The sequence below is a fragment of the Urocampus carinirostris genome, chromosome 13 (assembly GCF_059441175.1).
Source record: "Urocampus carinirostris isolate Australia breed hairy pipefish chromosome 13, RoL_Ucar_1.0, whole genome shotgun sequence".
Lineage (NCBI taxonomy): Eukaryota > Metazoa > Chordata > Actinopteri > Syngnathiformes > Syngnathidae > Urocampus > Urocampus carinirostris.
Genome location: NC_142361.1, coordinates 27,064,831 through 27,078,683, shown reverse-complemented (window position 1 = coordinate 27,078,683; position 13,853 = coordinate 27,064,831). Strand labels below are relative to the sequence as shown.

Genomic DNA, 13,853 nt, shown 5'->3' with positions numbered 1-13,853 from the left:
ACCCCCGGGGCCCTGCCACCGAGGAGCTTTTTGATCATCTCGGTGACTTCAACCCCAGAGATGCGGGAGCCCAACTTAGAGTCCCCAGGTGGTGATCAGTTGACAGCTCCGCCCCCCTCTTTACCCGAGTGCCCAGAACATGCGGCCGCCGGTCCGACAAAACGACATCAAAGTCGATCATCGAACTACGGCCTAGGGTATCCTGGTGCCAAGTGCACATATGGACACCCTTATGTCTGAACATGGTGTTCGTTATGGACAAACCATGACGGGCACAGAAGTCCAATAACGAAACACCACTCGTGTTCAGGTCAGGGGGGGCCGTTCTTCCCAATCACGCCCCTCCAGGTCTCACTGTTATTGCCCACGTGAGCGTTGAAGTCTCCCAGCAGTACGAGGGAGTCCCCAGGGGGCGTGTTCTCAAGCACATCCTCTAAGGGCTCCAAGAAGGTCGGGTACTCTGAACTGCTATTTGGTGCATAAGCACAAACAACAGTCAGGACCCGTCCCCCCATCCGAAGGCGGAGGGAGGCTACCCTCTCAACTACTGGGGTGAACCCCTACGTACACGTGCCTAGCCGTGGGACAACTAATATGCCAACACCGGCTCTGCGCCTCTCACCACGGGCAACTCCAGAGTGGAAGAGAGTCCAACCCCTCTCGAGAGGACTGGTACCAGAGCCCAAGCCGTGTGTGGAGGTGAGTCCGACTATATCTAGTCGGAACTTCTCAACCTCACACACCAACTTGCGCTCCTTCCCTGCCAGAGAGGTAACATTCCATGTCCCTAAAGCCAGTTTCTGTAGCCGGGGATCGTCGCGCCAAGGACCCCTACCTTGGCCGCTACCCAGCTCTCTGCGCACCGACCCCTTTGGCCCTTCCTACAGGTGGTGAGCCCATGGGAAGAGGGTTCCACGTCGTCCCTTCGGGCCATGCCCGGCCGAGCCCCGTGGGCAAAGGTCCGGCCACCAGGCGCTCGCCAGAGGACCCCACCTCCAGGCCTGGCTGCAGAAGGGGGCCCCGGTAACCCGCGTCTGGGCGAAGGAAATTGAGGACCAATGTTCTTTCTCGTCATAAGGAGTCTTTTACACATACCAAATACTGTGTACAATCCAAGTTTGCAGTTTTGAATGGAGTCGAGAGAATGATTCAAAACTAATGACTACACTTTTATTAAAAATAAGCACCCCAACCAGAGTAAACAGAACAGTCTCCAGAGAATATAAATGAAGTGGCAAAAATGTATAAATATCCAACAAGGAAAAAAATTGTCAACAGTTATCAAATCACAAAGGTCCACGGGGTTAAAAAATAATTTTAACATCTTTGCAAATATGAAAGTTACACACAATCCAAACAGCGTTTCATCTATAAAAGCACTTCACTTTTCTTAAATTGTATTTAGTTCAGGCTTTCTGTATAAACCTATATCAATGTTTTTTAAACGTGACAGATGAATTTTGTAGCAGAAAATACATTCGTGTCAAATTGAAAGTGTAAACCTCTTGGGGGAAAAGTGCATGTATTAGTGGTTTTGGCACACAAAAACATTGGAGAGTAAGTTATGTGTTGTTGTTTTTTTACAATACTTCATTCTAAAATCAATTTCATTGATAAATAACCTAAAAACTAGTACAATATTTTCATAGCCCACTGATATATCATTGCTCACTGACTTTAACATAAAGTCTGTGTCCTTATCACACTTTGTAAGGCAAAGGCAGAAACAATACTTCTCAGCAGCATACATGTGCTCCAGGATTGATAAAATGTATATAACTCATTGAGTTTTTGGTTGGCCGTCCAAAGCATTTTGATCAGGATTTATTGCGCCATTGGGGATCCAACTCCAATCTTGCTCCTGAGGAAAGAACAAACACCAATGTCATTTTATTCAACATTAAAAAAATCCCAAGGTTTAATATAACCAGTGCAGCTCACAAAACAAGAGGTTATAATCAGAGGAAAACCATTTTGACACATACTTCCCCCTTTGATTGGTCTGTTTGGGAATGTATAAACACAGGAGGCAACCAAAACAACCGCATAAAAGCACAGTTAAACCTACCATCATGCTTTGCTCCCTTTCACAGTTTGCATCTTGCAGCAAAGTAGTGAGCTTACTTAGATAATGGGAGTTGTCATCCAAGAGTTGGGCAACGGTTTCACTTCAAAAGTAAAACATAGTTAAGGTTAATAAACTTCAAACCTGTTTTTGAATGCAAAGAACACCAAATAAAATTATTCAAGTCCTGTCATTTAGACAGTATTTATTTTCTAATATAATGCGGGATTTAAACACATTACCTATCAGTGGATGGCTGAACACAAATCTGTGATTCATTCTGGGCCTGAACACATAGTTTATGGATAAATCTCCTAAATATTGTGACCAGTGACTTTTTTTTACATGTGTTTTACTTAATAGTATTACTCACACATGCAATCTTAAGGAGGTACCAGAACTCTTTCTGCCGCTTGGTCTGCATCTGCATCACGGCTGCCTCTGCAGTCTTTATGCTCTCAACCGCCTTCTCCAGCTTCGGGAACAAATCAACAATGTGTTGCTTGCATGCCACAATTGTACTGCAGAGTGGGACAAATAGGATTTATTAGAGTGACACATGATCTTCAGTTGTCCCGGAATCAATTACCTAAGGTGCGTATACAAATCTTTCAGCACTCGGTCTTGGTTCTGAACCATTTGTAGTATTGCCTTGACCATGCCTGAGCTGTCACTGTAACCGTGCGGTGGGTCGGGGCCTGTACAACGAAACAAAAAAAGTGGTATGATGTGGCATTTATTTTTTTGATTTATTCATTTATATACACATTTATAAGATTTATAAGTCTGCACTCACTTTTGCATTTAGCTTTGAGCTGCTTGTAGAGTTCAATAGCTTTCCCCTCACTGTGAAAAAGCAAAGGTTACTTATGGTGCAGTGCACGGCACCGAAATAACTCTTATAGGATTGTAAATATACTGACAGTTCTTCCATTAAGTCTCCTTGTCTCCTCAAAAATGGACTCCGCTGCAACTCCACCATTTCAGAATGAAGTGCAATGATCTCTTCATCCAGATAGCTCACATCAGCTACCTACAACGAAAATTAAAGTAGTCTGTGTGGAATTAAGAAATTATAGATAGTTGTCTTACCTTTGTAAAGCTATCAGCCTTCACTTCGTTTTCATGCCAAGTCCTAAGCATCTTCTCTGAAGCTTCGTATAAACACACAAAAATGGATTATTTGCAGGTGATACTTTTAGAGTGACAGCATGTAATAATTCTGCACTGCAGGTTAAGTGTAGCTTAGAGTGCAGCTAAATTGTGTGCATTCAAAGAAGACATACTACGGAAGACCGAATGAAAAATTCCACTCTCTGGGATTGGTCAGACCTGGTGTAAGTCGCTAACTTTAGCAGCTAGTGGGTGAAGCTACATAAAAGGCCTGCAAAGGTTTGCAAGGGCGAAACCAGATTTTTCAGCGTTGGGACCCTGAAACACAGAATCCAACTAACTTCAGTTTAATGACCAAGTGTGGGAGCCGAGTGACACCAACGGGTGACTCCAACTGGCTAATAAGTGGCTAGAGAAGGAGATAAAGGAAAAAAGTGAAGATGCCTAAAACATGGGACTCGGTGACCATCAAATTCAGGTCTGAGTTGTGTGTGGTAAGTGGCCGTTAAGTGCTAAAAGTACCACTGTAACTAGCTACCTTCGTGAAGTCATCATTCAAGCTTCTGTAGAAATAAGACGGCGGCAAAACGTGTAATCTTCTTCAAAAGAAATCTCAAGTTATGTTATATAATTACAAATGTTCAAACCTACCAGTCTTTAAAAACATGTTTACAAGATGGTGTAAGTGTTTTTGCTTATTATTTAAATCAATAGTGTTTATTTGAAAGAATTAAGTATTTTTACTCCATTAGGGCTCACTATATATTTCACACTGAAGCTTTAAATACAACATTCCACAATGTATAGTCAAAATTATTCACACATCAGTTCAAATACGAAGAATTTATGAAATAAAAAAACAACATTTGTCATTTTCTATTGTCTTTATCATCACAAAATCCTCACAAATAAACAGAGGTATGCATGAATTGAGAAAGTAGATTGCAAAGAAGAGGCACTCACAAATGCCTGTGTGTGCCTGCTTGCTGTATTGCTCCAAGTCATGCTGGATGCTGGCTTTGAAAAAAGCCAACTTGGCTTGCAACTGCTGCGACTGGGAGAAGAGCAGGTTCTTGTAGCGTGTCAAGTTAGTGTTGTAACGCAGCAGACTTCGCCTACATGCAAACACATTTTTTTAGGAATGGACTTCCAGCTTGCCCAAATAATCTACATATTGGAAAACCAGTTTGGCATTAGAGCAACGTTTAAGAATTTTGAAGGTTCACAAACAAGAAACACAATTAACATTACTACATTTAAACACAAATTTAAAACAAATAATAAGAGAAGCATGAGGCACACCCACATTTTGGCAAGGTCAGTCTATTCAGACGGCAAAACCCAAACTTACCTGTTTTCCGTCATGGTGCCACTGGTGGAGGAAGTTTACTATCCCTCATATATTTTGGGATATTTTACAATTGGGAGCATGGACAGCTATGACAAAAACCGAAATGACAAATATGACTCTACCCGTGAGATATAATGCTGTATTTGTCTGGACACAAATACAGTAATCCGTTTGTTGCACCGGTTATGTTTAAAAATAACTCATAATAGGCAAAAAAAGTGAAATAGAAATCCTTTTTAAACAATTATTTTACAATTAAATACTCTGTTATACACTGAAACCTAAAAACAATCCCACTTATAAAGACTCAAGAATTATTCAACAAAAAAACGCACTGTACAGAAATTGTACCGTCAAACAATTATAAACAGGGAATCTTCCAAGCCAATCAGAATACAGGACACATTGCAAATCTGGGAATTGGCAAAACAATGAAAAGTAAACCCCAATATAGTAAGCGATTACTGTATATTTAAAACGTGTTTTGTTTAAAATAAAATAAATAGTAGTGACAATTACCAATTGACAAAGTACTTCACTTAAGCAAAGTTATTGTCGTTTGGGATTTATTCATCTGTTTGTTCTGTAAATCCCAAGATTCTATCCCTTTTCTGGGAAATTAAAATGCCACTCCATTATTATACTTACATAGCTGCTCTTTGTCCCTGATATAGGCGACTATAGTCTTCTTTTAGTCCACAAATGTAGCTGACTGCTTCACCCCAAACTTTCCTCAATGCTGCTAGTGGGAGCTGTGTCTTCGTCTCTCTGACTATGAAAAAAAACCAACTAATTATTTACCTTTGATAGCATTGGGAGTCACATTAGTAGCCAAGGCCTCATTTTATTTAATTTGAATTCAACAAAGAGGCAAGTGGAATCCTTGGATACATTTTACAGGAGCAAATACTGACCTATAAAATTGACACTTTCAGGTAATGGTCTGGCAATAAGAGGTCCATTATACTTGGTTAGGCTCTTATCGAACAGGAAGACGATGAAAGTGTCCCAGCCTCGCTGACAGACAATTGGACAGAAAATAAAGAACAAGGCAAATATGTTGCTGATTTAATACAAATCTACTCAAACGTAAGCGTCACGTACAAATCCATCTGGAAGGCATTGCGCAGGAGGTCTGCGTGGATCTAGGGAGATTCCCGTCTCTAACAACAGTTCTTGATTCAAAGGGGAGATGTGCGTCTGCGTGTTCGTCTCCAGACGAATCTGCAATGAGTGTAAGCTCTCTTCGGCCTCCATGTTCAAAGAGTGCAGCTGGGCTGACGTCATGTCCAATACGTGGATAACCTGTGCAACAAATCTGGGAATGATTATCTTTATAAGGCAACAAACTGAGGAACCATGCAAAAAACCATCAACACGCTCATGAAATCATCGGCTGCTCTCTGCCAAGTCTGGAAGACATTGGCAGCCCTTGCTGCCACATCAAAGACTCCTCTTTCCTCTTTGACCAGGTACCACCATGTAAATTTTGCCTATCTTAATATTCTTTTCCCCCGCGACCCTACTGAGGATAAGCAGTGTAGCTGATGAGATGAGAAGAGATAATATTCTTTTCATTTTTTTTCATGAGTCTTGTATTATGTATTCAATATTTTTTCTGCCAAATGTTGAAAATAATATTTCATACAATTTTCATATTCGGAATATGTTTTGATAGTAGTGTTTAAGAGCATCGTATTTAAGACTAAAGTGGTTCTTGGACAATGTTATCGCTTAATGCTGGTCTACTAGTGATCCCAAGACCCAAGAAGAGATCCGCAGGTTCGAGAGCGTTCTCCATTCGGGCCTCTGAGATTCAATCTTAGTGGAACTGTTTAAATCTAGGCTTAAAATACATGTCTTGTACATAGCTTACGAATTACCTATATTTCATGTTCACTATATCTCTGAATTATTTGTTATTGCAACATCCTTTGCAGCCTACTCATCCTGGAAAGGGGATTACCTCATTTGTGGTACCTTCTCAAGGTTTATTCATTTACCTTATGTTGAGGTTTTTGAATTTTCCTTGCCCTCATGTAAGTTCTAGATCAGAGGATGGTGTAATAATAGTCTGTCGTTTGCAATAAGCTGTGCTCTGTGCAGCCCTTTGAGACTCCTCGTAATTATGGGCTATACAAATAAACAAAAAAGCACACTAAATCTGTTGTTCCTCCAAGTGTCCATCAGATGGCAGTACTGTTGCATAGAAAAACAAGGAACAACCAAAACTCAAAAGAAAAGAGTCGTACTTGATTACTTGCGTAGTTAACTAGAGAATATTTGTAGTATATAGTAGCACTGCATGTTTACCCTGCAGTGCCACGTCTAATGTTGCTGTAACCAAGGTACACTACCTTGTTTAATCAATGACAATAAAACAATTCTATTCTATTCATGACATTTGGTTCACATCAAACAGGAATGTACATTTGGGCTTAAAAGTGAATTACCAGTCAATTTAGAGGTGGATAATTGTGTTACAAATATTATAGAGTACAATTCGGTTACTAATCACCTTCATGTTGAGAATATTCTGTAGAGCTCTGTAACAGTTTGGCTTATTCGTAACAGGATCCAAACCTCCGCCACGACCTGCTGGGTCCCACAATAGCAGCATCTGCAGCAAATTCTCTACTGGTGCCAGCAAAGGTCTGAACACAAACATGTGTAAAGATTAGAAATCAGAATAAAATTAATTGCTATTTTTATTTTACTCCACAGGGGAAAAAAACCTTAATAACACAATCATGTCATTAAAAGTTTCATGTGCATCTCTACTGATGGCAACACTAACCTTGGGGGGAAGAAACGAAAAAAAGCAATTGTCTCATTAAATTGGATTTCTTGGTATATTCCTTTATGTACCTGCTGAGGTTGTTGGGATATGGAAGATGTGTTGAAAATCGAACTTCTCCATTCATGTCCTCTACTGCCATGATGTCTTTGGGTCCTTTATTCTTAACGTGACTTGTCCTATTAAAAATGCACCCACATTATACAAATCATGTAAACAGCATTATAAAACGCTCCAAGCTGGGATACTTTTTTCAATAGATTCAATTTACACGTACACTTCATTTTGACGAGCCTATTTTGGACACATAACTCCAGTGGATCATTCGGACAAGGAAGCTCTGGAGTAATGTGTGTTCTTAGCAGAGAATATATAAGACGAATACTATTTTGTTTTACTCCACAAGCTACTGACAATGATTTTCAAATACAAATGCTGTTGTCGTTATACTTGATGAAAATGGTCAAAAAACACAAAAAAAGGTTACAGTTTTCAAAGTTATTACCCTCATTTACTCAGAGCTGTATATTCCATTCATGCAGATCTAATTCCAATGCAAACTCACCACTGTACGGGCTGCATATGGTGTAGAAACGGGCGAAAGCCGCAAGTGCATTCAAAGATCACAGTTCCGAAACTCCAATAGTCCACAGTGACCGTGTAAGGTTTACTCTCAAAAAGTTCAGGAGCCTAGGAAAACGGTTGGTTTTCATCAAAAAGAAAAATAATATGTCACACAAATCATAATCTGTGCACTTACGAGATATTGGAGTGTTCCGACAAATGATGTACAGACACTGCCCTGGTCAAGATCTTTCGCGTAACCAAGATCTATAATTTTATGAACGAGCTGGACAATAATAAAATTGAGGGACTGTAAAAGGAAACAGTTAGAAGATTAACAACAGGGATGTGATTGAGGTGAGGAGAAAAAGTCTGAAACCTAGCCGGGGGTTTGGGGGCCCAGGGCAGAGCCCAGTGGGGGGGCGATGCCCCCCCAAAGCTCCTGGGTTTTAAGCAATTTACTTGTCCAAAACCATGCTTGAATTAATAATTTAACATCTTTAGAAGATTTAAATAACAAAATAATTTGCCCACATACCTGATTTTTTTTGTAAATACTGCAAGGTCAGTTCAAATGCAGTTCAGACCCTGCAGCTTGTGCAACGATGTGGCCAATTTATGCAATTTTTCTAACGGCCAACAGGGTGCGCCAGAGCAATAAAGGAAAGAGTGAGACAGTCTGATTTGTTTTCTACGCAAGTGAAAAAGTCGGAATTCCGACTATAGTCGGAAAAATCACATCCCTGTAACAAAAAAGGGTTTTTGTTTACCTTTCCATTCACCTCTTGAAGGACTATATTCTCTGGCTTTAAATCTCTGTGGATGATCTTATTTTCATGAAGATACTCAATACCGCAGCCTGTCAAAAAGTTAAAAGCAATAAACTTTGTCGCCACTTTGGGGCTTTTGCACTGAAAAATACAAAAATAAATCTTACCTATGTCACTGAGCAGAGAGAGCACCTCACTCTCCTTCAAGCCACAACAATTTTCTGGTTTACTGAGAACCTAAGCAGGTTTTAAGGAATTATACATATTGAAATTGTAATATTGATACCTTGATTGTGTGTGCTGTGCCTAAATTTAAATATCTTTGATGATTACTTTGCGTAAATCTCCTCCAGAGCAGTACTCCATGGCTAGCAGGGGTAGATCATTTAGGGAAATTAAGCTTAAATCTTCTGGGACTTCGCTAGCCTGAACAACATTTACGTGATTCAACCTGAAAGGGAAAAAGTGGCACAGTGAAAATTAGTTTTTTCATGGCTTACCTGATTTGTTCATTCACTTCTTCATGATTTGGATCTCCCTGCCCCAGCGTTCCTTGTTCTTGGAGCTCAGTTCGAGGCGGCAAATTTTCACAGCTAACTTTTCCCCAGACTTCTGTTTAACAAATAAAAATAAGAACCAGTCAGTCATAAGGTAAATCATAGGCTACATTAATCCCTTCATATGACAGTAAAATTATTTACATGTAATCACTGGCTGTCTTCTATTAATAAATGATAATTTAATCATAAGCATGCTGAAATGTACCCTATTCCAATAATGATTTCATTACCCACTAACATATGCTGTTGATGATATCATTGCCATATGTTCGTGGGTGATGATACAAGTCACTGCTATACTCATGAATGAGCAAGCTCATTGAATTTCAGTTGTGATTACCATCTTGCCAGGAAAATTGCACAAAGAGCAGAAAACTACTCAGCTTATCCCGAAATTGTGTCAAAGAAATGTCCTGTGCCAGGAAAATGTGATTTAAAATCTTAAACTGTCCAGCTATTACCATGGTATGTGACAGTTTAAACAGAGGATCTCATCAATTTAAACCTAACTTTTAGTTTTCCACAGGTTACAGTGAAAATAATGGTAAGGTAGGATGTTTAATAAAGAGGATTCCGAGGATCTTCTGACTTTAAGTCTTTGTTAACTGCTTACCTGTTCAAGAACTACATGATGGCCGGTAAACTCAGTTAATTTAACTTCTCTTTCCCAGCCACTAACAAACTGCTTATATGCTCCGAGGCTTTTATAAGATCGAAATTCATCAAGAGTGTAAGGGCTTGGTCGGTATATCAAGTAATTGCGGGTAAAACACCAGGACAACTTGTCATTTTTCATAAAATATGGGTCTAGGTCTGTAATTACCCTCAACTTCTTCTCGTATCTAGACTTTGAAACCTCGTCTAAACTTGTGAAGTATACAGATCGATTTATGTAAGCATCTTAGGTGTCATATTTGACCCCGATCCGTCCTTTCAAACACACATTAAGAATATTACCCGAACAGCTTCTTTCAATCTTCGCAAGATTGCTAAAATTTGCCCTATGCTGTCTCAATCGGATGCGGGGATTATAATTCACTCGTTTGTTACCTCCCGTTTCTATTACTGTAATGCACTACTTTCCGGTCTAACGAAGTCCAAAATCAAGAGCCTTCAGCTAGTACAAAAGGCTGCAGCGAGGCTTTTAACTAAGACAAGAAAGTTTGATCACATTACCCCAATTTTAGCTAACCTGCATTAGCTCCCTGTTACTTAAGATGTGATTTTAAGGTTCTGTTGGGAGTATACAAAATCATGCATCGACTTGCTCCCTCATATCTTTCAGATTAAATATCCCCCTATGTTCCGGTCCAGAGCCTTCGCTCTGAAAATGCTGGTCTAATAGTTATCCCAAGAGCAAAGAAGAGATCCGCAGGTTCGAGAGCGTTCTCCATTCGGGCCCTGGTGCTGTGTAATGCTCTTCCTCCTGAGATTTGACCTGCAACATCTATGGAAATGTTTAAATCCAAGCATAAAACACACTTCTATTCTTTAGCATATGAATAACCTATGTTTTATGTTGAAAATATCTGTGTGTGTATTATTTGCCCTAATGTAGGTTTTGGATCAGGTGATGGTGTCATTATAGTCTGTGGTTTGCAATAATCTGTGGTCTGTGCAGCCCTTTGAGACTCTTTGTGATTAAGGGCTATACAAATAAAAATGACTTAAATCTTCTTTTATTGTCGCCTGTAATGCATTATGGCAGGCACTTATAAAGCCACATGACCCTCGGAAGCTTCTATCTGGGCAACTTTTCTTCACTTTATTCTTTCCTGTGCAGTGGCTAGAAAGTAATGACCAAGTAAATGAGAGAACCTACGTGATTTTGGTAAAGGTAGACATGCCCAAAGCCTCCCATCCCAAGTCTCTCCTTCATCTCCCATGGTCCACACAGTTGGTTCTGTTTGATGGGTGCCCGCTCCATTCTCACCTGTTGAAAACACAACAAGTATATTGCAGAATTCATCAGTTTTTATAACGTGGTACGTTGGAATTGGTGCAATTGAATGTTGGAGACGTTTATTTTTTTCCTGCCCTCATTTTAGAGAGTCAGTTGTACTTTGTGTGGGTGAATTATTGCAAAAGATGACAGGTTTACACCGCAGTCCTTTGTTTTGGGTGACATGATGGTAGCTAAACACAGCTAACACAATCTCAATAACAAGTATAAGTAGTATTAAGTATTTCAAAAACGATTGCCCGTGTAGTCAAGTCAAACTCTTGTATACAAAGAGTACTTCAAATTCGAATGAATTCATCTTACCTACTTAACACATCCGTTTGTTTGTGTCATGCTTCATCGAATCACAACATTATAGCAATATCCCAAGTTAGCTAACTATTACGATGTTTCTCTCTTTGGTCACTGTTTACGACCAAAACTTAACAAAACGAGCAACTTTTCCAGTCCATCACGCTTGTCACTTGATATTTTTTTTTGCAATTATTTAGGCAATTGAAAGTTGAAATATCTAAAAAGGAGTTCCAAAAACAAAGTGAAAGTAATGTCATCGCGTAGTCACATCTGCGCATGCGTGAGTAGACCGTCTCAAAGGAAAAACTGAAGACTACTCGCACGAACTTTTTTCCCTATTTAACATAATTTTGAGTATAACGATTTCAAAATACACAAAAATTTTATGAATGTTACCAAAAAAAGTCCGATTCAACATGGTGAGGTTTTGGATCTGGTCTGCAGAGGGCGTCATACACTTAGCTTTTGTTGTGTTTTTTTTTTTTTTTTTTGGTCATGTTTAGTGCACCCTCGCTATAACGCGGTTCTATTTCCACGGTCCTGCCACTTCACTGCATCGATGATGATGATTCAAATTATTATTTGTTCTGTGGTTTCAGTTTACTGTATAATAGAGTACATAATTGTATAACAATTTTGAAATAAATCAAGTTTATGACTTCATGAGTTCCTTTTGGAATGTGACTCCCACAATAAACGAGGTTCCACTGTATAATTTCTTACGCTTATGGTTTATCAACAAATAACTGTAAATTCTTGTTTTATAAAAAGAATATTCATCTATAGATCTACATATTGATAGTTCTTTAATGTATATCTACTCCCTATAATCAAGTAAATTATCAAGTAAAAACAATTGATTGAAGTTATATATTTTCTATTTGCATTTTTCATTTCAAAAAACGGAAAGATAATATTTCTTAGAATGTAAAATTGGTGAAAAACCTAATATCATTTGTTTCATCTGAACAATTGTTTTTTGTAGGCCTACATCTGGGAGTTTATTTGTCACAATCACCCGGATCGGGAACACCTGTGTTCAGGATTTGGCGCCAACAGCCAGGACAGCTGATTGGCGCACCCTGTATATTTAAATCCCCAGCTTCCAGTTACACTTTGTTGGATTGTACTCACGCTACCTGTTGCCTTCAGCTCAGTAAGCCCGTACCTCTGACTCTTTGCCTGCTCCCTGTTCTCTTCTGATTGATCTCCGTTGCCGACCCGTTTCTGTAAATCTGCCCTGCCCGTCTGACTCCTGAACTATTTTCCGAACACTACGATTACGCCTGTCCGCGACCATTCCCGCCAAGCCTTCACCCGCCTGTCAAATTCCGTCAATCCGCCAACCAACGGATCGAAGAATCCCACCTTGTCATTTCCTTCCTTTCAATAAAACCAAGAAACGAGCGCAAGTGATCTCAGTCTTCCTTTCGTCCTGTCTGACATTATTTCTCATAACACAGTTTGTCGTTTGTATTATTTGCAATAAAAAGTATTTCATCTTAGGACATTCGCAACATTTTTGAATCTGTATTTCTGTCTCGTCTGGGGAGTTCAATTCTCACACAGTCACTGAACAAAAAGACATTGATTCCTGCACTATAAACATAATGAATATAAAAGGGATGTATGTTACAGTTGTGCATGCTGACAAATAATATTGTAGAGCATTTTAATCATAAACAGAAGTTGTGATTACACTAAGGAAAGATTCCAATGAATTAAAGAAAAAATCTGATCACCGTAGGCCTTGAAAACAGCATTTAAAAACGGAAAACAATAAGGAGGTGGATGTTTTCATTCATGTTCCTGTTGAGTTGTTTTCCGCTTCCTGCCTTGGCTACAATCTGGCTTCACATGTCGTCATTCCGAATCTACTTGAGATCAGGAAACGTGACTAATGAAGGTGTCATATTTAACAGATAGTTTATTGGAGGGGGTTTCAAGGACAAAATCCCCCTATAGTACTTATGGATAGGAAATTTTATATTCATATATTATTTGTTTTCTGCACAATGATGCTGCAAATGTCATTACAGTATTTCTGCTGGACAAACAATTTAGGCTATTCTACTTTTCTGCATTTATCTATATATATATATATCTATATCTATAAATTTATATCTATATCTATCCATCTATATGTATATATATATATATATATTATTTATTACAGATTGTATAAAATACAGCCTTTTAGGCCGGTGGTTTGTAATTTTGTCTTTCGGTCGGATGTTATAATTTTCGCAGCCTGGCCCTAGGTTAGATTTGAACATATTTGTACTTTTATTTCAAACTAAAAATTATACTAATAAAAACAACAATATTAATTATAACTTTAAATAACAACATTGGTAATAATAGCAATATGCACTG

At 39.0% G+C, this 13,853-nt stretch overlaps 2 protein-coding genes across 3 annotated transcripts in view; one reads left to right on the top strand and one right to left on the bottom strand.

Moving 5' to 3' along the window:
- spef1 (sperm flagellar and cilia associated 1) overlaps positions 1-12,884 on the top strand; it is a 54,339-nt gene extending 41,455 nt beyond the window's left edge. The window contains exon 7 of the mRNA XM_088351614.1: positions 12,463-12,884. Within this exon, the coding sequence (XP_088207740.1) occupies positions 12,463-12,549 (87 nt within the window). The 3' untranslated portion in view covers positions 12,550-12,884. The remainder of the gene's footprint in view (positions 1-12,462) is intronic.
- On the bottom strand, positions 997-11,757 carry LOC148354203 (inhibitor of nuclear factor kappa-B kinase subunit alpha-like). Of its 2 annotated transcripts, none has more exons than XM_088351609.1 (22): positions 11,487-11,757; positions 11,043-11,153; positions 9,178-9,272; positions 8,994-9,111; positions 8,828-8,897; positions 8,661-8,749; positions 8,087-8,200; positions 7,892-8,016; positions 7,398-7,505; positions 7,048-7,183; positions 5,634-5,834; positions 5,444-5,546; positions 5,178-5,301; positions 4,142-4,293; positions 3,158-3,219; positions 2,989-3,098; positions 2,862-2,911; positions 2,655-2,763; positions 2,439-2,586; positions 2,308-2,351; positions 2,069-2,168; positions 997-1,861 (listed from the first exon to the last, which is right to left on the bottom strand). In XM_088351609.1, the coding sequence occupies exons 2-22, from the start codon at positions 11,145-11,147 to the stop codon at positions 1,781-1,783; spliced, it is 2,244 nt and encodes a 747-aa protein (XP_088207735.1). In that variant the 5' UTR covers positions 11,148-11,153; positions 11,487-11,757; the 3' UTR covers positions 997-1,780. The 2 variants fall into 2 exon arrangements, with proteins under 2 accessions (XP_088207735.1, XP_088207736.1); XM_088351610.1 differs by having other exon boundaries at positions 999-1,861; positions 8,087-8,176.
- Positions 12,885-13,853: the final 969 nt, after the last annotated feature.

What these genes read in the sequence shown, in the direction of transcription:
- LOC148354203 (XM_088351609.1), bottom strand. Translation starts at nt 11,147, where the DNA reads ATGGAGCGGGCACCCATCAAACAGAACCAACTGTGTGGACCATGGGAG. An exon ending in TCTACCTTTACCAAAATCAC is followed by an intron (nt 9,273 to 11,042) that starts GTAGGTTCTCTC and finishes TTTGTTAAACAG; the next exon opens with AAGTCTGGGGAAAAGTTAGC. An exon ending in CATATGCAGCCCGTACAGTG is followed by an intron (nt 7,506 to 7,891) that starts GTGAGTTTGCAT and finishes CATTTTTAATAG; the next exon opens with GACAAGTCACGTTAAGAATA.